At 52.4% G+C, this 22632-nt stretch overlaps 11 protein-coding genes across 11 annotated transcripts; 4 read left to right on the forward strand and 7 right to left on the reverse strand.

The window, feature by feature from the left end:
• Positions 1-483: 483 nt before the first annotated feature.
• On the reverse strand, positions 484-858 carry J4E83_007705 (uncharacterized protein; the record flags this gene model as incomplete). The annotated part of the gene is made up of 2 exons (XM_049334607.1): positions 484-743; positions 792-858. 2 exons carry the CDS (start codon positions 856-858, stop codon positions 484-486), a joined length of 327 nt encoding a protein of 108 aa, XP_049186096.1.
• Positions 859-1581: 723 nt separating this feature from the next.
• Positions 1582-3788, reverse strand: ARG2 (Amino-acid acetyltransferase, mitochondrial; the record flags this gene model as incomplete). The annotated part of the gene is made up of 2 exons (XM_049334608.1): positions 1582-3684; positions 3735-3788. The coding sequence occupies 2 exons, from the start codon at positions 3786-3788 to the stop codon at positions 1582-1584; spliced, it is 2157 nt and encodes a 718-aa protein (XP_049186097.1).
• A 342-nt stretch (positions 3789-4130) lies between these two features.
• Positions 4131-5214, forward strand: J4E83_007707 (uncharacterized protein; the record flags this gene model as incomplete). The annotated part of the gene is made up of 3 exons (XM_049334609.1): positions 4131-4175; positions 4283-4601; positions 4625-5214. The coding sequence occupies 3 exons, from the start codon at positions 4131-4133 to the stop codon at positions 5212-5214; spliced, it is 954 nt and encodes a 317-aa protein (XP_049186098.1).
• Positions 5215-5918: 704 nt separating this feature from the next.
• J4E83_007708 (uncharacterized protein) lies at positions 5919-7539 on the forward strand (the record flags this gene model as incomplete). The annotated part of the gene is made up of 4 exons (XM_049334610.1): positions 5919-6041; positions 6092-6410; positions 6458-6682; positions 6731-7539. The coding sequence occupies 4 exons, from the start codon at positions 5919-5921 to the stop codon at positions 7537-7539; spliced, it is 1476 nt and encodes a 491-aa protein (XP_049186099.1).
• A 340-nt stretch (positions 7540-7879) lies between these two features.
• Positions 7880-8842, reverse strand: J4E83_007709 (uncharacterized protein; the record flags this gene model as incomplete). Its single annotated transcript, XM_049334611.1, has 2 exons — positions 7880-8744; positions 8793-8842. 2 exons carry the CDS (start codon positions 8840-8842, stop codon positions 7880-7882), a joined length of 915 nt encoding a protein of 304 aa, XP_049186100.1.
• Positions 8843-9336: 494 nt separating this feature from the next.
• On the reverse strand, positions 9337-10236 carry J4E83_007710 (uncharacterized protein; the record flags this gene model as incomplete). Its single annotated transcript, XM_049334612.1, has 1 exon — positions 9337-10236. The coding sequence occupies one exon, from the start codon at positions 10234-10236 to the stop codon at positions 9337-9339; it is 900 nt and encodes a 299-aa protein (XP_049186101.1).
• Positions 10237-11272: 1036 nt separating this feature from the next.
• Positions 11273-12474, reverse strand: J4E83_007711 (uncharacterized protein; the record flags this gene model as incomplete). The annotated part of the gene is made up of 3 exons (XM_049334613.1): positions 11273-11417; positions 11473-11810; positions 11866-12474. The coding sequence occupies 3 exons, from the start codon at positions 12472-12474 to the stop codon at positions 11273-11275; spliced, it is 1092 nt and encodes a 363-aa protein (XP_049186102.1).
• A 638-nt stretch (positions 12475-13112) lies between these two features.
• On the reverse strand, positions 13113-14276 carry J4E83_007712 (uncharacterized protein; the record flags this gene model as incomplete). The annotated part of the gene is made up of 1 exon (XM_049334614.1): positions 13113-14276. The coding sequence occupies one exon, from the start codon at positions 14274-14276 to the stop codon at positions 13113-13115; it is 1164 nt and encodes a 387-aa protein (XP_049186103.1).
• Positions 14277-14478: 202 nt separating this feature from the next.
• On the forward strand, positions 14479-14963 carry J4E83_007713 (uncharacterized protein; the record flags this gene model as incomplete). The annotated part of the gene is made up of 3 exons (XM_049334615.1): positions 14479-14636; positions 14708-14860; positions 14915-14963. 3 exons carry the CDS (start codon positions 14479-14481, stop codon positions 14961-14963), a joined length of 360 nt encoding a protein of 119 aa, XP_049186104.1.
• A 486-nt stretch (positions 14964-15449) lies between these two features.
• On the forward strand, positions 15450-16310 carry J4E83_007714 (uncharacterized protein; the record flags this gene model as incomplete). The annotated part of the gene is made up of 1 exon (XM_049334616.1): positions 15450-16310. The coding sequence occupies one exon, from the start codon at positions 15450-15452 to the stop codon at positions 16308-16310; it is 861 nt and encodes a 286-aa protein (XP_049186105.1).
• Positions 16311-20517: 4207 nt separating this feature from the next.
• On the reverse strand, positions 20518-22170 carry J4E83_007715 (uncharacterized protein; the record flags this gene model as incomplete). Its single annotated transcript, XM_049334617.1, has 1 exon — positions 20518-22170. The coding sequence occupies one exon, from the start codon at positions 22168-22170 to the stop codon at positions 20518-20520; it is 1653 nt and encodes a 550-aa protein (XP_049186106.1).
• Between the last annotated feature and the right edge of the window lie 462 nt (positions 22171-22632).

Here is a 22632-nt window from a genome sequence, read left to right on the forward strand (position 1 = left end):
CAACGCCCATTTTGGCTGACAACCAAGGCGCAATAGCGCTGGCCAGCAACCCATACAACCATGCACGCACCAAGCACATTGACATTCAGTGGCACTTTGTCAGGGAGGCGCAAGAAGCAGGCAGTGTGAACTTTCAGTACACGCCCACCGACAAGCAGATTGCTGATGGGCTCACCAAGCCGCTGCCCAAGGATGCCTTCCAGCGATTTCGGGCAGCTATCGGGCTGGAAAAATGGGGGAGTTAGCATGGGGGAGCTCGGATTCAAGCAACAGCGCGGCACTCTTCTCCCCTTTTGTCCCAAGAGGTTTGGGGGAGTTTAATGAGGCTGGCTGGCTTGAAGCCTACAGGCCTACACGGCATGGGCGATTGAGCTGAAGCCTGAGGGGGAGTGTTGAAGTTCATGATATTTGGGGTGGCTGGTACCAGCCACCTCTGGGGTATATAGGGGCGTCTCCGCCTATGTTTCAGTCTTCAATCAATCTTCAATTTATCCCATTCAATACAAACAACTTCCAATCGCTGCGAGCGAGCATGCCCTCGCGGTAGACTGAGTAGCCGGCGTAGGCATAACCCAGGAATCCAAGGGTCGAGATGGGGCGGAAGAATTGGTTGCCGACTGTCCAGCACAGAGGCCACTGGCGGCCTAGGAGTTGCGCACGCTCTTTGTGGTCGGGGCTGCCTGGGCGGGGGAAGTTGACGAGGAGGGCAGGCACCGTCATGTAGGACTGTGTGATGGCATTTCCTGGGATCGTCAGAAGTGAAATTGGGAACTACGGGAGTCCGGTCTTACCGGCAAGAATGAAAGAGAATGTGATGCAGGTTCCTGCGACGCCCTTTACGATAGTGTTGTCCGACATCTTGAGATTGTTTTGGTATAGGTGTGGAATTGAGGTTAATGGCTTTGGAGTATGAAAGGAGGGATGAAGGAACTCGTCCACATCAGCGACGACCACCTCCAATAAACATTTTCCATCAACAGAGACCAAGACACAATTCGCAAGCTAGCAGCCATGCACCCCCGTGCCGACACCCCAAAATCCCGTGTTGGGTCACTCCGCCCTGCATTGTGGTGCGATAGCGGTGTTCCTGGCAGCCGTAGTTCGGTTCCCCACGGCAGTCGCGTCCCTCCAAGCGCGCCGGTTTGGTGATCCCGATTACACCACGACAGCCCTAGAGGCCTCCGCGCAGGCTAACATCGTTTGAAGCTTTCTTGTCGGTGTGCTTTGGGTGTTTTCTGCGTCGCTACCGTCAAGTCGGTGAGTGTTCTGATACTGCGCTGGTGGGGCTTTTGCCTTCGCGATGTTGTCCGCTACGGGCTGCCGTTGCCATGATGGAAGATCGCTCTTACCACTTTGGACAACATCGGGAATCAACTTCATGGATGCGTCGCATGCGGTAGGCGTTCAGAATAGGAATCATGGGTGGTCGCAGTTGGGAAGCTGTAGATACTGGCATGTCGGTTCATATGGGCACACGCTCATCATGAGACTGTTTTTCTGGATTGAAAGAATAGCAACACGGTATGACGTCTCTGTCTGATAGAAGTACTTGAGGGTTCGTGGCTTGCTTAGACACTAAATCTAATCCGCTCTTTGTATGCCATCCGCCCAGCTCGGTTCAATGCCGCTACAGACATCTACATAGGCATCCCATCTCCTCAAATCCTTCTCCTTCTCTGTCCCACCCCACTCCTCAGCACTCCATCTTTTCTCGACACCCTGCGTAGTCCAAAACATGGTCCATTGATCACCAGGCAAGTTCCACATGCCCTTGCTCCTTTCTTGATACCATTTGTTGACAGGGTTGCTTGTCCGACTCCTCCAGACTACGCCATCCGGGAAGCATGTTCGAGTCAAAGCAGCCCAGACAATGTCGGAGACGCCACCGGAACCTTGCGACGACGTGAGAACGGCGAATTTATCGAGATAGGGAATGTAGTATGGCGAGTCTGGAGAAGGCCTGCTAGGAGTACTGAGCCCATGGAGGGATGCGGGCGTTTCCCATGTGCAGATGGCGCCACCTTCGTAATCACCCGCTATAATGATGCCGGCCACACGGCCACGAATACGGTCGAGGTAGTTCTGAGGATGCAGTTTACGTCGGAAAGAGTCATCGATGAGGTCGACGAGTTTTGGGAAGTTGATGCGCGGGTCGTCTGCTAGCTCTATGCTCGGGTTCGTTGCAGAGGGTGGCTGCCACGGTCCGTGAATCCGCGGATCCGGAATCATGGTGAGTGGTATGCCTTTCTTAAAGAAAGTAGCAGGGTTGGGTGCGGTAGAGCCAAGGAAACGAGAAGTCGGAGTTGTCGGCAGCGACGACGATGTCATCGGCTTGTCTGTTAACACGTTATGCAATAGAGGATTCTTCGCAGGGGAAGTCCGCGCATCGTCAGGTATAGCTTTCCTTGCTGCTTCTAAGGGTGTCAGGACGAGGCCAGACGACGATGGGGGTAACAGCTTCAAGCCGCGCTCGACCACTTCGAGGTTCTTCAGATGGCGCACCGGGGCTGAGTTGCCAATCTGTTGTGCCGGTGCACCTGGTAACGATGCTATTTCTTCCTCGACGAATTTCGAGAACGGGTTGTTGTAACTCAATGAAGTTGGACGCTGTGTCTTATCATCCGGGGTGGCTGACGATAGCTGCAGCAGCTCTTTCTTGATGTCACGGTACTCGGCTTCTAGATTGACGAAAACATGAGCGCCATCTGCTCGCTTCTCGGATGGTATGCCACCAAGAGGATCAAGTATAATGATGCGGTCCAGAATAGGTCTTTCGACGACATCCCTTGTTTTGTACAATGCGCCACCAACTGAGCCATTGCTGCCTGTCTGGCCGGCGAGACCGGCAAACTCGCGAACAAGCGCCAGAAGCACGTCGTCTGCCTGGACCCTGACTTTCTTCAGATTTGTGTCGTAGGCGAAGGGTGTTATGACTGGAATAACGCCGTCGTCGATGGGCGGAAGTAGCAGGTAATTGTGCTGTACCTCTACACCTCCCCGTACCTGGACGGTACTGGGTATGTCGTTGGCCAATGGGGAGTAGCCCAAAGCATCTTCGACCAACAGAGCTCCTGGCTCGTTGTAGTCTTCCAACGCTGCGACCAAGCGCAATGCCTGCTCCCTGACCATGTTTCCGTATTCCAACGTCAATTCCGAAGTGTGTGCATCGGCATCGTGATCGCAGTCGAGCACTACAGCAGTGCTAAGCCCCAGCTGCGCCATCTGACTCAGAGTCAATGCGATGTCGCCCAAGGTGCGGTCGTCGAGGGTCTGAGGCTGCCGAAGCTTGACAAGCGCCATATGCACCGGCTCATCCTTCTCTTCGGCCTGGTACTCCTCCTCGGGAAGCGGTTCGCGGGTGAAGACGGTGGGCTTGTAGAGATCGCCCAGGTTCACACCGGTTCGCAGCGAACCCGAGTCATTGTGTATATTCTCGCTCACCACCTCCCTGGCTTTGGCTGCGATAGCCGCCTTGCCCTTCTTGGGCGCATCGAACTGCTTGAGGAAGTTGCGCGCGTCGCGTTTACCGGGCGATTCCTTCAGTAGACGCGTCAACTGCTGACGTTCGGCGCGCTGGCGCTCTTTCGCAGAGCTCGACGATTTTCGGACGTAGGTGGTGGACGTAGAGAGAGGCGCGCATTGAATCTTGGTGAAGATGTTACCGCTGTCATCGCGCTTGGGAAGCTGTCAATGGTCAATATTGCTGCATTTACGCCTGAAGACGTCGCGCTCACCTTCTTCGTAGCCTTCCCCAAGCCCCTCGCGGGGGCTTTGCTCCAGATGAACATGCTTCATGCTACCGCTCAGCTGCCGAACATGCGAAAGTTCAAAATTGTGTGACTGCGCTCGGAGCAGAGGTATGACTCTGCAAATGTGTGGGGAAATGTGCCCGCATCCGCATTTTCGAGAACTCAACATCGATAACGGGGTGCGAACGTCATTTGCTGGTAACCGACATCGGCCCGGTGTGGCCTTATCCCCGGGCTACTGGCAGATGACGATGATGAACACCATGACGAAGCGCTGACAAACGGTGCGCAAGGTACAAGCATAGATTTGTATAAGTTGTCGCACTTGGCATTGCCTCTTCGTGGAGAGCGAAAGGATACAGTCAGATCCCAGAAGAAATCATGGCGCCACAACTCGCTTGGATTGGCCTCGGCAACATGGGCAGGGTCAGTGAGGAAAGTCATCAGCTCGACCATGTCACTAACTGTCACAGGGCATGTGCAAAGTATGAAGCATCTAAGATTCTAAATTGATTTTCGTACTGACTCCACAGAACTTGGTGGAAAAGGGTAACCTCGATAAGCCCCTAATCCTGTTCAACCGCACCAAAGCCCGCTCCGAAGACCTCGCATCCAAACTCGGCAGCTCCAAGACCAAGGTTGTCGATACCATCAACGATGCTGTCAAACCTTCCGACATTGTCTTCATGTGCCTGGGCGACGATGCAGCCGTGAACGCTGCTGTTGACAAGATGCTCGAAGAAGATGTCAAGGGCAAACTTATTGTAGATTGCTCCACGGTACACCCAGAAACGACGAATGCTTTGGAGAAAAAGATAACCGAGAAGGGGGGTGAGTTCGTGGGCATGCCAGGTAAGTTACGCATGTGAAGATAGAAGTGCTCCCTCAGGACGGGCCTGACAACATCCCAGTATTCGGTGCCCCAGCCATGGCAGACAACGGCCAGCTTGTTTGTGTGACAGCAGGCTCAAAAGCGTCCTGCGATAAGGTAGTCCCGTATACGACAGGCGTGATGGGTCGTACGAACATCGATTACTCAGGCCAGCCAGCAGGAAACGCTACCCTCATGAAAGTCATCGGCAACACTTTCATTTTGAACATGGTCTCGCAGCTATCTGAAGGCCACGTCCTTGCCGAAAAGTCTGGTCTAGGGGTAGACAACCTCCACACATTCGTCTCTACCATGTTTCCCGGTCCCTACACCGCGTACTCGCAGCGCATGCTAGCCGGCGACTACTATCAGCGCGAGGAACCTCTCTTCCATATCGACTTGGCACGAAAGGACGCAAGACATGCGATGTCGTTGGCAGAGAGTAGTGGTGCGAAGGAAAGTATGAAGATGCTAGGCTTAGCACAAGGGAGACTGGATAAGGTGAAGAGTGAAATCGGGGACAGAGGAGATATTCCGAGTGTTTACGGAGTTGTGAGGAAAGAGAGCGGCTTGGATTTCAAGAACAAAGATTAGATGGGCAAATCTTCCATTGCAGTTCTGGAATAATCTGTGATTCTCACCATGTTAGGGTGCTCCTGGACGCCGTGTATGGTGATATTTGCCCGAGCGGTACTGACTACGCTAATTGCGACTGCCGTTATTACAAGCATGGCTATCGCAACTTCTGCTCGACTTACTTTCCACAGAAAGCCCGATGCACACGCAATGTACCGCGGCTCTTCAACGCGGTTCAGACATGACGCGACATGTGCTGATCACTACCCGATCTAACCCCCATCGATGCAGGCATTCGGTCTAACTCTGCCGAGGATGCATCATCTGTCAGAACATCCTCCCAACGTCACATCACGCTAGACTCCTCAGCGTTAAAATCCCCAGGTTTTACCCCAGCTTCTCCCCTCCCCACTGCTTGATGAGGTCAAGCCTCATCTTGGCTGCAACGGCGGGTTCGTAGAATCACCCTCTGAGATCGAGTCTGTTCTTGCGAAACCTGGTTGCCGTGCACATGGCCCGACATTTCTGCCGCCAGCTCACGTGGGTGACAGCAGGTACTTGAGGGCGTGAAGACCCTGCGGATCTCCTTCGTCGCGACTGCCTGCTGTTGACTCCACTCAACTCAACCTCAATGCTCGAATCTTTCGTCCAGTCCACGACCTGATCGGCATTATCCACATACCAATCGCTAATCGGCATTTCTATCGTATGACAAAGCGAACATGAGGTTTCTCAAGAGACCCACACTGCGCAGCCGCGATGACCAGAGGACGCGTGCCGCTGAACTCACGTTGCGCGAGTCCATCTACCCGCTCTGCCTCGTCACCATTCTATTCTTTCTTTGGGTGAGCCACGACAATGCCTTAACCCCAGTGTATTTGACTGATGATCATAGGGGTTCTCGTACGGTCTCATCGATACTCTCAACAAGCATTTCCAAGACGTCCTTGGCATAACGCGCGCTCGCTCTTCAGGCTTACAGGCAGCATACTTCGGTGCGTACCCACTTGCTTCCCTCGGTCATGCCAATTGGCTTCTGCGCCACTGGGGCTACAAAGCAACCTTCATCTGGGGTCTGACACTTTACGGTGTCGGCTCTCTTCTTGCCTGGCCATGTCTTGTATATCGATCGTTCGGAGGCTTCTGTGTAGCCATTTTCGTCATCGGTAATGGACTTGGCTCGCTTGAGACAGCAGCCAACCCCTACCTGGCTGGTATGTATGAGTTGATTAAATGATGAGTGCAGTACTGACGAAAGTAGTTTGCGGACCACCCAAGTATTCGGAGATCAGAATCAACATCGCTCAGGCTTTCAACGGCATCGGAACTGTGGTAGCGCCAGTTTTAGGGTCATATGTCTTCTTCAACAACGTTGGCACCGATCAAGCATCCCTTGAGAACGTGCAATGGACTTACCTCGGTATCGCATGCTTCGTTTTTCTCCTTGCGATCGTTTATTACTTCACGGAGATACCTGAGATCACTGGTAAGCTTGCTCCTTAATGGGAAATGACCAGGTGCTAACATCCACTAGATGCCGATATGGCTTTCCAGGCTGAGAGCACTCACGCTGGTACCGACGTAAAGCCTTTCCGCAAACAATACCGTCTCTTCCATGCGACATTTGCTCAGTTCTGCTACACTGGCGCGCAGGTGGCGATAGCTGGAGCCTTCATCAACTATGTCGTCGAGACACGGGTCATAAATGGACGTGAGACCGACAACTCGACAGCAGCTCGGTTCCTGGCTGGTGCGCAGGGCTGTTTTACCATGGGTCGCTTCATTGGCAGCGCCTTCATGAAGTTCGTCAAACCACGATGGGTGTTCCTCGCGTTCATGACGTTATGTATCATCTTCATCATCCCGTCCATTACCGAGCGAGGCAATACTGGCATGAGCATGCTTTACATTGTACTCTTCTTTGAGAGTATTATCTTCCCGACGATTGTTGCGCTTGGCATGCGCGGACTGGGCAAATACTCAAAGAGAGGCTCGGGCTTCATCGTGGCCGGTGTATCTGGTGGTGCTGTCGTCCCTCCACTACTGTTCGGAGCGAGTGATACGCTAGGGAAGGCTAGGCCTCTGGATGGATATGCGCCCACCGCTATCGCCATGACCGTTCCAATGGCGTTCTTCGTTGCGGCGTGGAGCTATGCTTTCTGTGTCAACTTTGTGCCAGCCTACCGTAATGTCGCAGATAAGTTCTCAACAGCCGAAATCGGTGTTGAGAATGCGCATGCGAATGATCCTGAGCGTCAAATGCAGCACACAGATGGTGGTGTACTTGCTAAGGAGGAGTCGCCAACTCATACTGAGGCGGTAGATATCGACAGGAAGACATAGGATGACTCTCTTGTCGAAGTGGGTGAAGAGGAGGAAGCGAAGAAAGCTGCAAGTGGGGCTAAAGTTGATGGAGTACACGCTACGGTTGCCGAGGATGCTCAAGTAGTTCAGGGGTCCTGAAGTCGGCGTACAGCGACTTGCATGACAAGAAGAAGTGGTTCACTACACCGTTGTTCCATATCTGAAGCCACCATGAAAGTCGTATACCTAGCAGTCGAAAGTCATACTTATTAGTGCATTGCTTCCACTGATATTATCTACCAGCCACAGTACCAAATATCGAGTAGTATGAAGTGCTGTAAGTGCCCTGTACTCACTGATGTAGCTTTTCGTCATCCTCCTATTCTCCGTCCCCCATTTCTTGATCCTCGTCTTCACGCGACTTGTCCTCATCTGAGTCGTCAACTAAGATAGAGTCCTCCACCGTTTGACCTTTTATTATCATTTCTAGATCCCACTTCTGTTTACCACGGTACTTCCTCAACAGAGCGATTGTCAAATCCTTCAAGAATTCTGCGGGATACTCGTCTGTCTCATCGTCCTCAATCCAAGCAGCATCCGCTGTGTCTGCCCATAGTTGTACCAAGACCAGCCTTAGTGATGATCCTTTGGCTGTCTTATCGTAAGCGAGGCGGATGCTGTCCGGACCCGGATATTCATCGATGTCTTTACTAACTTCGACCAATCCCTGTATAACGTCTCGACAGAACTTCTTGCTCTTTAGTTTGAGTCCTAAAACGTATGCCTTAACAAGTTCATGTGTGTCAAGAGAGAATTTGCCATCTTCGTCCGCCCGGTCTTCAACCGCGATATGATCATAGTAAAGCCACTCAACAAAGATTGCGAAGGCATCAGCGTCGATGGCGGAAAACTTATGTACTGTGATGACGTTGGTGTCATTCGACCAGCTGTGACGACAGAAAGGACAGTTGACTGGTTGACGAGCTGTCTGCTTCTCCGCCTTCCACTTCTCAATGCATTTATGATGAAAGTTGTTACCACAATGTGTAGCGCAGTAAGTAAGCTCTTGTATACCGTGCTCGAGCGGTTCCGTGCAGATCGCGCATTCACTGTCTTTCTTGAGAGGCTTGCGCTTCGGTTGTAGCTTTTTCGTGAAGAATGTGGATCTGCTGCATATAATGTCTTCGGGGACAGTGAACTCCTCGCCGCGTGAAACTTGGACGCGCACGATTTTGTGGCCGAACCTAGGAGCGGGTTAGCGGTTGGTGTTACAATCCTCACAGAAAACGTACCGGATAGCTCGCTTCTTCCTAACGCTGATGCGCTTCTCCTGCTTGGGCATCTTTCCCGGTCCTGGCATCTTCCGCTACCTCAATGGTGCGATGGCTTGATAGGGTCGTTCTTGGGCGGTACTTGGTCGAGTTGTGAGCATTGGTCGTCAAGCCGATTAGGCTAGTACCTATGGGTGAGTGATATTCTATCGTTCAGTCGCACTATGTTGCTTCGGTAGATGCAGATCCGTGCGCAACGCACAACCGGTAGGAGTGCCTGGGGCCCTGAAATCTTAATGAGCGGAGGCCCCGAGTGTTCTCAAAGTGAAATCTGTTCTGATTCACGTAGTGGAGGTCAAGGTAAGACACGAATGATGGGTCGGGGTAAAGATGTGATGTACACAGTCGTTCGATTGTCTTCGTTTCGAGCTAATGCAGTTCGATTGGGCGTAAACAAGCAACAAAGTCGTATACCGTGTTTGGTAGTGTAAGGCCCGAATGTCAGGTGCAAGACATCAGAATGAAAGACAAGAAGACAGGAAACTCCTAGTGCCGTCACGAACGCTCATCCTTTCGACTTGTATACAACCAGTCCGCCGTCGTCCGAGTCATCGGAAAGAGGCATGGAGCGGACATCTTGCTTCAACCGACGCTTCGCGCTATGTGCATGCTTCTTCACTTCGACCTTTTGACCTGGACGCTTCCTGGTTGCTGGGACTTCTGTAGCTCCAGCTTTAGGACTATTTAGACCAACAGCTGGATGCTTGCCTTGCAGACTTCGCGGTGCTGCCGACGCTAAACTCGTGCTGCCGCCTACAGGCGCAGTATCTTCGTCATCGCTCGTCAGATCCACTTCTACGCTCAGCTTCTCCATCCACATCTTCCTTGTCGCTCTGCCATCTTTCCTGTCTCCCCACCGGACCATGGCTGCATCTGCTAGCTCACTCACGAAGGCCTCTGGCCAGTTCTTGCCCTCGCTCTTGAACCAACCGGGCTCGATATAGGCAAGCGATATGTCGATGACGAAAGCTCGAATTTCGTCATCGCACTTACGCTCCACGAAAGCCCACTTCACGCTCTCTTTCCAGAAACGCGCGCGAGCTTCTGCGAAGTAAGTGGCAATGACTTGCGACTTGAACACTGGATCTTCGACGGCGTTGGCAACAGTCCAGAGTTTGAGGATGACAAGATTGAAGGCATCGTTAATGCGAGAGACCTTTGCGGATATGTGTAAAGTGGAGGTATACAGCCAGTCCAGGTAGATTTGCGTAGCCTCAGCGTCTAGCTCAGACTCTAGGTCTAGCTCCTTGGGTAGTGACTCGTTCTTCCAGCTCGCACGACACATCGGACAGGTCGGGATTGACTCCTTCTTGAGACTGGTAGTCGATGAGCGCTTCCAGGCTTCCATGCAGACTTCGTGGACATTTTGCCCGCACTTGGAGCAGAAGGAGATGTCTCCTATCATAGCGTTGAGAGTCTCAGCGCAGACGCAACATTCATCAATGCTGAAGATGGGCTTTCGGTTTCTCTGGAGGCGGTCTTTGAAGAATCGAGAAGTGTTGCAGATGAGGTCTACGGTAAACGAATGGTGTTAGTATGTTGGACTCCTGAAATGGCTTTATGTGTTGTTACCTTCATGTACAGTGAAGCGACGATCAATATTGGGGGCCTTGAAGCTTATGATTCTGTTGCCCACACTGCGCAATATCAGCAAGTTACATGTGGTATAAGAGGGACGGAGTGACGTACATAATGGGCCCCAACTTCTTGGTCACTCCTCGAGATTTAGTGATGGTCATCTGCACAAATGGTGATCTTGTAGAATGAGAATGCTGTAAGCTGGAGGGCACGGAAGACACGACCTAGATAGAAGTACTGCAGACACAAGAGGGTGAGAGCCGGGCCGTGCGCACCTCGTCATAGAGCGGTGACGGTACCTCAAGGTAAGAGAACCGCCAAGAAGCATTCCAGTATCCGAGCAAGGCGAGCATGACAGTCGTTTTGAAGGCAGCCAATAAGTTTTCCGAATAGAGCGAACGTTATAGTCGTACCTGCACCTTATACAAGAAAAAAACTGAACAGGTCTGCAGACTACATTAATACAAGAACTTGCAAAGCAGGTGACCTAACTTTTACGCAGGCTCTGATTGTGTATATTTGTCCTAGGCTGGCGTGCCCGCGAAGAATCGTATATCTCTTGTGTGTGAATGGATCAGCCGACGTGGTCGAGAAAGCCCAGCCGGATGACAAAGACATCAATTGATGTGAGACATGATACTCCGTGGCGCCGATCGAAAGGATGAAAAGCGTAAAACAAACTCTTCAAATGGGTATTCTGCTCATCACCGTCCTCTGCTGGTGACTCCAGACACGGTATACATCATAAGCTATGTAGCTTTGTCATAGCCAAATTCCACGCCGTCTTCCAACGCCGTCGAAATGCCGCCAGTGCCGAATATTACGAGTTTTCTGCTCAGCGAAAGGCCGTAGACGATCTGGTCCTATACGCCAATGTACCACAGCTCAACGCCCATGACCTCGAATTTCTTGCCATCGTCACTAAGGGGCTCGTTGCCAAACGTCGGGCACGTATCGGAGACGCCCTTTTCGAGGTTGTCGTCTAGCCATAGGCCATAGTGACCGTCACTGCGACACCGTCAGTCCACTGAGTCCTTAATGATAACAACACGCTGCTACTTACCCGCCGCCAACACTCAGGTAGCTATGCTCGCAAAAGATCATATAGTCATTCACCCCGCTGTAGGGGAATGCCTTGAATCTTATTCGTTCTGGCGTGCTCGCACCACTCTTACTGGCCCGACCGTTCTGTGGGGGTGCTAGCGAATCGCCCTTCCTCTTCGGTGAAGATATGGTTGTCATTCGCACAGCGTCCGTCGTATCTTCGGATGGGGGTGGTGGGAGGTTCATCTGCAGGTCTGAGAAACCTGAGAGTATGTGCGCGCGCCAGAGGAAGCATTCGCCGTTGCCGTAAAATGATGTGGAGGGCCGCGGTGCGTCGGAGAGATATGCGCCGAAGATCTATAGCGCTACGTAAGCATTCGCCCTGGGGTTGTCCTGACGTTCGCAAACTTACACCTCCGCTGCCGTCTTTGACCACCAGTACAAAGCCACCTCTCTTGCCCAGATAGTCTTCAGATTGCTTGTATAGTGTGCCTAAGCTGACACCGTTCTGTTCCAGACTATATGCCAGACTCCACTCATCCACTAGTTGTAACCTTGGTGGAAGCAGGAGCCGGATCTCTTCAGCAAGCGCCGTGCTTAGAAGCTTGCCCTTCTCTCGCATGTTGCCTCCCCATCCTCTCAGACTTAGCGGTGTCAAGGGAGGCGGTTGGAAAGGGCTCGCTATCCGATGTGGCGGCTGGTAGACCGAGTTCATATCTGAGGTGGTGGAGGAGACGAGGTTCGCAAATGTGTGTGAAAGTGAAGATGCGGTGGACTGCAACTGGGCTTGTATGTTGCTTGCGCTGTTACGGTTGCTGTTGTTCTCCGATCTCGATTGCGCGTCTGATTTGGGAATGGCGTCCGTGTTCAAGCGTCGCAGGATGCCCGAGACTGCATAAGAGACGGGATAGGTGAAATATGAGGACGAGCGGTTGGGTGTAGAGCGCTGCGATGGCGGTGAGGTTTGCGACGAGGGCGAGCGGAACGGGGAAGAGGACGGGGTATCTGGTGGGTACGACATGAGCGGCAACTAATTGCGATGGGAGTAATGTTCCTGAATTAATGTGGGTCGCGTGTTGGAGGTGGTGTGCTGGGGCTGTCGCAGGGCAGAGTAGCTGTGACGTTGCGCAAAATTAGTGGGCTGACAGCTGCTTGGAGCCTCACAACACCACCAGGATGGGACGTGGCTGTTACATAAGCAGGCCTGTGGTTGCGGTGAATGCATATCCGAAGGCTCTGATGAGCGCATACTAATACAGGACATGTCGGCGATGTATGCTCTGTGATTGCTTCACCCTCTGGCTCCGCGACGTGTAGCTTGCCCGCGGGCGGAGCCCTGACCGCTTTAGCTTGCTAGCGTGTCGCGCGAAAGCTTGATCTCCGCTACCCGGTAGGGCTGACCTCGCGTATTCATCGTGCATTCAAGCCAGGATCCCCATTGTCAGTCGAAAACTCGAGGATGTTTGTGGTTCAGATAGTAATGCTCGGTCCTGGCGGTGGTATCTCTGCGCCGTGATAGTTAACATGTGTCATCCCCGCGACCCAGAGTCGCATTTCTCATGGCATGCATCGGCTCGAGAAAGTAGCGAGAGTTCCATTCTTGATTGAATGCTACTAGTGTCGGCATCTCTACACTCTCAAAATGAAGCTCCAGACGGTCTATGTAGTCTCGGCGTCTGCCTCCTTTGTCGCTTCTGCGAGGTCTCGATCCAAATGCTCATCTCCCGCAGCATCTGCGTCTTCTTCCCCGTCGTCTCCATCGCTCTTAAGCTTAGCACCCTTTCTTTCGGGCATGACCGCCATGAACGCCTTGCCCCAATCCCCAAACTCCATCCACTTGAGCATAATCTCCAGCACATGGTTCGTGACCAAGACTTGCCGACTTTTCATCTCGAGGTATTCGCCAATAGGTAGCTTTGCAGTCTTGATCCCACGGTTCACGGCGCGCTTGTGACATATGCCTTTGTGTCGGTTCTTGTCAACCAGTCCACCGATAATGTATGTACTGTTGGGCTTCAAGTGAGTTAGAACGTTGTCAGACTCAGATGAAAGATAGACGACTTCGCCTTCCTCTACTGCAGCATCAGGTTGTTCTTGATCGCCCAATCCAGTGGCTTCTGCTGATGTCTTCAAAGCGCCGAGAACTTCTCCCCCGTTTGGCCCTGACATCCACGCCTTCGCATTTTCGGAAACCTCAACGAAATCTTCTTCGAAGAACTGGAACCCCTTCCAACTTGTGTACTGCTTTGCTAGAATGCCATCGAAACGCTCCTTCATCTTTCCACCGAAGCTGCTCAAAGCTAGATGGGTCCTGAAGTTCGCCTTTCGGTTATCGCTGTAACACCTCGTAATCTGAAGTCCCAAGCTCTTGAGCTCGTTGTCAAACATCAGCTCTTCGAAATCGCAGTCGAAGATTACTGTGATTGGTACTTGTTTTCCAGTTGCCTGCCGAGGAGGTCGCGAAGCTGGCGGCCTTGGTCTCTTGCCATTCTCGTCGGTAGGCATCTGCGCCCACTCTTCTCGCCTTCGCTCTTTCTTCTCTTTGACTTTCTCTTTCCGCTTGAGTTTGCGATCTTCGCGACCGGCTTCCCAGCGTTCGAGCCTCCTTTGCTTTTTGAGCTGGTTTTTTGATAACTTTGGCTCCGCATTCTCACCCCCAGCCGGTGTTCCGACAGATTCTACGGCGTCGGCTTGATTGCTGTTTTCCGCTGCGACAGGTAGTCGTTCGTTTGGTGTCGGAATCGTAGGTGCTTCTGCCACATCCTCAATGCTATCCGCATGCTCTAGCTTGCGCAACTTCGCAGGACGCTCTTCGGAATCCATCTTCGAATAAAGTTTCCTCGGTTTGTGAAAATCAAGAGTGCTGCCTTCCACCCACTCAGCGTCGACAAAATTATGCTCACTCACTTGCTAGCGCGCCAAGCCAGATCCCTGTCATCGCGGGTTCCCGAGCTCGAACCTCACTGCACGTCTCCGCATCGACGACAACTTCGAATACCCATTGAGCCACGAATAATCGCCCAACATGCCGCAGGATATGCCGCCATCGGGCGGCTACAGCCCCGTACAATACAAGCGCAACCTGCCGGTACGAGGCTTCCGCCCCGCCGCATACCTCTTCGGAACCGCGGCACTCATGACCTACGGATTCTGGAGAGTTGGACAGGGTATCCGAGAGCACAAGTACGCGCCTGCCCTCGAGAGGAGACTCGCGAGTCTTGAGATATATGAGCGAAAGTGCTGACAAGTCGCAGCGAACTCGCGCGCGAGAAGATGTGGGCGCGGATACACCTCATCCCCGCGCTGCAAGCCGAAGAAGACCGCGATCAAGTACGAAGGCACCTCGCAGATAAGGCGAGAGAGAAGGAGCTACTCGGCACAGAGACCAGGGTCTACAACAGCGACAGGTATGGTTTGAAGACTTGGCTTTGTAGACAACTTTGGCTAATTCACGTTGGCAGATTCGTTCGCCCTACCTTTGCAATCACGCCCGAACACGAGACGAAATAGACTTGCATACCGCGCTGGACTTGTACATATAAATTCAAAAATCGTTGGCAGGCTAAGGAAACGTTGTCTCCAAATGTTATCTTTCGTTGTGTTTGAAACTGTGACGCGACGTAAATCCCAAGGCTTCAAACGGTGAAATATCGTTCCGAGAGGGTCGTTGCGCGTATACATACCGAGATAGGGTGGTTTTGCAGGTGCTGACGAGGGGACACCCCGTGATAGGCTTCCAAAAGTGTGGTTCACAATACGTTGCGATTCCTTGGGTTCCACTGGACCCGTGAAAGTGACACCCCACCCATTGTATCGTGCACTCTCCCGCGCGTCGAAACGCGCCACCTGGACCAGGCAGTGCGCCTTGTCGTCAACTGCGCCCAGCGCCTACAGCCCTTCTATATTTCAACTCTACTAACCCTCCCAACCGTTCGCTGTATCTGTCCATAACCGACCCTCGCCAGCCGGCGCAACCTTTGGCGACGACATAGCGCAATGTCTTTCATCACCAACTTGTTCGGTAGCCTGAAGAATGCGACGCCTGTCGACACAGGCACCTTGCCACGCGCAGATGACAATGGCACGCCCGATGGAGCCGACGAGGACTGGGATTTTGTAACAGCGCACGAAGCCGGAGTCGTCTACGACGACCGTATCACGATCCTACTTGGTCCCCATCGAGAGACTCGTCACCACATCTTCATCGCCGACATGCCCAGGTCTTCTAAACCCCTTAATCATGTCTGCACTCTCGAACCATCACAACGATACTTGCATCTCTCCCTCCCCGATCTCTTCATGGTGAAACTATATCTCAAATCGCAGTTCACATCCGTCGACTCGCTGGCCATCGAACAGTCCTGGTCAAACATCATTAGGCTAGCCATCACTGCCGATATCTTCCAAGACGCCTACATGGGAGATAGGGCCCTCGCAGCGCTCACGACGAGGGGCATCTTCGCCCTCGAACCCAACAACGCGGTGTTGCTGTTCAAAGAAGACGACTTTTCACTCGCCCGGGAATATCAAGACAAGACGGGCAACGGGCAGAAGCTGATAGAGACACTTGACAAGGTTGCAGAAAAGGGTGCAGAGAAGCCTAAGCCGCCCAAATTGGAGCTACACAAACCTCAGGACGTGAACTCCAAGCCCGACGTCTACAAGCGGAAGAGCGAGGGCACAAGATTCAGTAAAAGTGTATTAAGGGGGCTGGGACAAGCCACAGCAAAGAAGGGAAGTGATATGGATGATAAAGTGCATCCTACACGGCAGCCCAGCGTTCCGCCAGGTGTGGAAGCGTTGAAGCGTGGCGATGCCAGCAACTTCATGTGGCCTGACAAGAACGTGAAGAAGTGATCTCGGAGCCTTCAAAGATATGTTGGACGAACAAAGCACTACGCAAAAGTCACGGCCACGGCTCATGGATTCAAGAGTCCATGACGGGAGATTACAGCGATCTCGTTGATAGACATCAGTTGGATAATTAGACTAGTTGCCCGTCTCACAATCATCAATATGCACTGTCTGCCTACATCTACGTGTGACGTAGTAATCCTGAAATCATACCTAGGCCATCTCTTCTGTGCATCTGGAACACAGACACGGCCCTTCGAACCATGGCGACAGCAAGTCCTGCCTCTGCTCCACCGGTATGTCATGAACGTTCACATAGCTGCAAAACAATTCGTCTCCTGCCGTCAGTGGCTTGATCGCGAAAAAGCGTACTGTCGTACTTCCATTTTCCCTTCTCCACTCCACGTTCGGTGCGCAACTGTGATTGAACAGCGGTAGATGAGGTGTGATTTCGTCAACGAAGCCAAGCCGGGGATCTATAGAACCAGCTTTGTTATTGGCTAGACGCGTCCAGATAGAATGAAGAACGTCAGTATCGAAGTTGCGGTTTGCGAAGACATCCACACCGAGTTGCTCTAAGATCTTGATTGGGATGATGATGGATTCATTGAGGGTGAAGACATCAAGATGATCTTTGTTAGCGAGAGGCTTGAGACGCGCAATCAGCGGGTGATCTAGCGGTGACTCTTCAACACCAGCTTGAACGCATGTTGCCAGCAATCGTAACATGAGGAGAGGTCGGAGAGGTGAGGCGTTGTGCGTCAAGCCTCTAGCAGGTGCCTGGAGCCATTCAAAGTCTTTACCGCATATAACTTTATGGTAGGTTTTCATCGCGAGGCGGAGACATTCGTCGGAGCAGTAGCTCTCGGAACAACACGTCGCCCCTTTGGCAGCATCCGGTAAACGCGCATAGCAATTGGAACAGGAGTCTGGTGGCGGGGTGCTGCATAAACCGGTTGCGGTTCGGTCTGTAAGTATACATTCGCCAACCCTTATGTCGCGAGCCGCAAACATACCCAGCATGTCTTCGCCTGGGTCTTTTGTCAAGGTACTTCTACCAAGAAAACATGGTGCGTCGTTGCCAGCCTCACCGAGCTCCTCGTTTACCAACTCAATGAGCTCTGATGAACGCGTCAGATGGCGCTCAATGGCCCACGAATACTCTACTGTAAGTACTCCGCCATCTCTCACTCTATCTTGCACCTCATGAGGTGTACCGCCAAGAGCCCTTGCAGCCTCCTCTTTTCGCTTCAAAAGCCCGCGCAGGTCTTCAGCTCTCTCTGTAGCCTTCTCACACCACAAGGGCCGAGAGTGCATTTTCGACTCTTCCAGTATCTCGACTGCGTCCCATTGACAATGACAAGCTTGTAAAGCAACTGCGAGCAGCTCATACACCGATTCTCTTAGATCTTTATTGGCATCTGGATCGCCTGTTTGCAGTAGTTTCGCTTTGTAAACGTCGCCGACTGCGAGCTCAGGGAAGTTGAGCATCCACATGCGACGGCCACGCTCGAACCAGGCTTGAGGATCATATAGGTGATGTTGAATACGCTGATAGTAGGTATCGAGAGATTCCAGGATTACTTTCACTTGACTATGATGTAATCGACCAGTTTGCTGAACAGTTCCGGAGCGGTAGATGGAAGGCACGTAACGCTGCGGCGATGCGGCATCCGTTGTGTCTGGACGCGTTGTACTCTCTGGCGCCACAGGTCTCGCATGTGTATCCATGGTAGTATCAAGAGCGCTGATATCAGTCTGGAATGAAGATGTTGATCTTGCATCGCGATCGAATTGGGCCGCCCATCTATCGCCAGCTTCTTAGGGGACGTGCACAGAGGTAGCCGATGTGATGATGTCTGACGTCATCGTGAAGAGGTGACGGCTCACCTCGTCGTGCATTATCTCCCATCATAACTGACATCAAGAGATCTATCGGGATGGAAGAGCGTCAAATTCTATCTGAAATTTGATGAGAGTTAAGCCGTTGCATTGCAAATCGAGTGACCGTGACGAGCTCGGATCTACATGGAGACGTACCAGCGCAGCATTCGTCAGCAAGTTAGAGTTATTACACACCTAACTACGTAAAGTACCCCTTAAAGTTATCGCAATTGGATTATTACGAGACGAGCGCGCACACAAAAGGATCTCGCCCATGGTCGCGTCTCGCTTACCTCACCAAGGGACCCTTTGTTTACCTAGGGACGTGCGAGGTGTTCCGAACCCTGCAAGTTTCATCGATAAGAATCCAACAAGCCCCTTCCCCGCTTCCTATGTCGTAGCACGACACATGTAGCTATCAAACAAGACACAGTCCAAGTAAATCGTGCTACCTTCGCCATGACGTTGATCCAAACCCTACCTGCGGAGCTCTTCGACCCAATCCTGAAAGTGTACGTCGATACCGTCCCGCTCCACGAGAGCTTTCGTGCTCGCATCGTGTCTCGTAAGTACATACTCGATTGCTTTGATAGAGATCCGAGCAGGTTCATATTAATTCTTCACTTTGCATCGGCATTGTTTGTTCGCGACTGATGCGTCTTTAGGGACGTTTCGAAATGCGATCGACCACGTACTGTTGGCGCAAACTCCGGCAATCGTCTACGAGACATATCTCCGCAACATCGAGCCGGAAGTTGATGACCGTCATGATAACGGACCACCAACTTTCCTCCGAAAGAATTCGCATACTTTGCACATGAATCATTGTATGCGCAATCGTGGTATGAACCGGGACTTGACCAAGTGCCTCAGTAAGTGAGAAAATGTTTTTGGCGAAAAGTCGAGTCCAAATTGCTAACGGAATATCGACAACAGACAAACTTACTGACGAGATGATGCAATTTGCGAACCCAACAAACGATGTCATTGACACTACTGTGCGCAAAGCCTATCTTAGTGATATATGTCTCACCTATAGCGTCCTAAGACCAGGCATGGAAATACTGCGAGATGGTTCCGACAAATATTCCAGCAAGCCGGACTTCTTACCCCCAGATACAATGGATAACGATCGAAGGAAAGATTTGAAGCACTCTGCAACGCCGATAACCTCGGTAGATCTTTTGACCGCGGCGGCCGCTGTGGGAAATATCGAAGCTGTCGATCATTTCATAGCACAAGGGGCAGACCCTCTGGGGTACACTTCTGGCATACTCACTGGCCCGATCAAAGCAGCTGCAGTGTGTGGCCACACTCCAATGGTTCGCAAGCTTGTAGAGCTTGCAAGACATGATTTCCCGACTCTTGGAGCGCGGGAACGTGACTGGATTCTCGTCACATTCGAGACTGCGGTGTGCCATGCCATGAAAGCTGGAGACACAGAATCAGTGCGAATGTTACTAGAATTTTTCGTCACTCGCCGTGAAGCCCGAATCCCAGAGATTTGGAAAAAGTTGATTACCGATGGAGCACAAAACGGCAAAACCGAAACCCTCGTGACGATTTTGAAGGACGATATCCCGAAACGCAATCCAGGGGATCACCACAGCGATTTGCAGTACGCGTTAAAAGAAGCTTGCGAAGCTGGACATTCCGAACTCGTATGCCGCATACTTGGTGGCGATTTCGTGCTTTTTAATCGGGATCACCTCATTCAACAAACATCACTGGAAGCAGCTCGTTACGGACATCGAAAGTTGGTCGATGTCCTCAGAAGCTACGGCGCCCATATCGGATCACAACATCTCGTCGAAGGTATGACAACTTTTGCAGACAGGGCAACGACTCACTTCCTTATGACCCGCCACCTGGTTGATGCGGGTGTTTCGATAGACGCGCAAGTTCTTAAGCAGTGTGAAAGTAAGGCATCTTTTGCACTACGTGCAAGACACAAGATGAAGCAGAGCCACTTCTGTCTTACTGATGGTGCCATGGTAACCATCTTGATTGCGAGCGAAGCAAAGCGACAGGGCTTACGGGCAGAACTCAAGTCGTGCGGCAGCATCAAGCTTCTACTGAGGCTAGTGCTTAACGGGAAGATTATAGTTCCTCCTGAGCCGCTGGATTTCATGAAACTGGCGGTAGAGGTAGTAGACTGGCTGGCTAATGAGAGTCAGCCAGCAGCGTCTTAAACTGAAGGATATGTTTGCGTCACGAATGAGCCCCTGCACACTTGGCTCGTAGAGTGAAGGACAATCTCATGAATTGAGTAATGCATTTAGAGAAGACAGTGTATACATACAATGCCTACCCACGCTTCTTCTGGCTACCGCTTGGTGATCGTCTTCTGCTCCTTTGCATCGTCCCTCATCTCCTGCTTGATCTTGCTGATTATGCCTGCACCGCCATAGATCATAGCAGTGTATACCTGTGCCACACTCGCTCCCGAATCGAGGATCTCTCTCGCCTGCCGACCATTTGTGATGCCGCCCGTCGCGAATATAACCTTGCGTGGTGCGTTTGGTGCTGGCGCAGTCCTGGGTGTAGAGTGAAGGGTCATTGTAGGTGCTGATTCGGAAAGATCGTCGACGTTGGAAGAGAGTTGTGTTGGGGACGGTTGATCGAGATCGAGCGTTGGCTTGGTTTTGGAAGACCCGGTAGAGGACTTTCCGTATGTGCTCTGGCCAGCGGCTGGCTCGTCGGTGCGTGCTTCTGAGGGTGGTGCAATGTGCTTTGGGCCTTCGTCAAGCGCTTTCCTGTACCTGCTGACAAGCGAAAGTGTGCGCTCGAAAGTTTGGGGACCTGAGTAGCCTCCCTGTTCGAGAAGCAACTTTGCTTCTGATTGGGGAAGTAGGTAGCCCTTCGGCAGTGGGTCTGGTCGCTTCTTCGTGGTGTTGCCAACGATGACACCATCCACACCGGAGTCCCAGACTGCCTCACAGATGCCTGACACCTGCTCTTCCGAGTCCTCATCGGGGCTGACTTTGACCATAACAACAGGCTTTGTCTTGCGGTCGATCTTCTTGACGGCGCCTACTACTCCGGAGAGCAACCGCGTCAAGGGCTCGACGTTTTGGAGAGTGCGAAGGCCAGGTGTGTTGGGCGAGGAGACGTTGACTACTAGAATGTCGGCGTACTTGCCAACATGGCCCACGGCGGTGGCATAGTCGCGTACTACAGCATCGATGTCGTTCTCGGAGGTCGTCTTGTTCTTCGCAACCTGCACGGCCATTAGACGCCCCTTGAGCAGCGAGCCCGGTGGAACGCCAGCTTCACCGTCGAGGACCTGGCGTTCGGCGTCTTCACCTAGTCCAAGGCCAGCGTGGTATGCAAATTCCCTGACGCGTTGTCGTAACCGTGAGGCGACCAGCTCGGCGCCTTCCGAGTTGAAGCCGTAGCGGTTGATGAGAGCGTTCTGGCTTGGTATTCTGAAGACACGAGGCTTGGGGTTGCCCTCCTGTGGCAGCAGCGTGACAGCTCCCACCTCTACCACTCCTGCTCCGAGCTCGAACAGCGGTGTCGGTATCTCGGCGCCCTTGTCAATGCCGGCAGATGTTCCAATCGGGTTGTTCAGTGTGTGTCCAAAGACTTCGACAGCCAGATCACCCTGGGAGTCAGCCACGCCGCGTTCCCGGGGGTTCAGGCCAAAGCTATGCAGCACCTTGAGCATGTGTGTTCCAGCATGGTGCGCCTCTTCGCCATCTGGGTATATTTGTCGCAGCGCAGGCACAACAAGCCATTCGTGAATGCTCGCGCGCGTGTCGGTGACGTAGAGGTAGCCAAAGGTACCACCGAGCGTCAGGAGGGTGCCGTATACGAGGTTCTTGGTACGGGTACCAGCCGATCCAACGTTGGTCGCGGCTTCCGTGGCCGTCGTGGCTTGTCTTCTGGGGTGCTGAAACGGGCGATGTGAGGGGCGGCAGCGCGGTATCGATGGCCGTACGCGTAGAGCACGCATATTCGCGGCGGAATTCATCATCATGGGTGTGATAGGCAGCCCATGCGACACTCAATGGCTGCACAATTGCCTGGTCGAGATGGCGCTGCCGACTTTGAGCCGTGAGGAAGCTCGGAACCAGCCAATGACGCGGGCTTGGCACCAAGTACCGGTGCCGCGTTTCCTACATCCTCTCCTTCTCTACACAACCTAATTTTGTGGTTGTATACGACACATCTGCAATGCAGTCGATCCTTCTCGCGTATCCCGCTCTCATTTGATTTGACGTCTCGCCCCTACTCATATGGCGCATACTCGATTCCCAAGCATGATCATCGTACCAATCTCAAAACTCGGTTTCAACAACGACTCAAACATTATCGATCTGGTCTTCCCACGGGTCACCTTTAGAGGCCTCGTTCAGTAGGCTGTAACTGCGGATTATCTTACTCCGTTAGCCCTCCTCGGGATCTGATCTCACAAGGGCTCCTGATGTCCCAGTCT

This window comes from Alternaria metachromatica (genome assembly GCF_023757995.1).
Source record: "Alternaria metachromatica strain BMP 0045 chromosome Unknown scaffold_20, whole genome shotgun sequence".
Classification (NCBI taxonomy): domain Eukaryota; kingdom Fungi; phylum Ascomycota; class Dothideomycetes; order Pleosporales; family Pleosporaceae; genus Alternaria; species Alternaria metachromatica.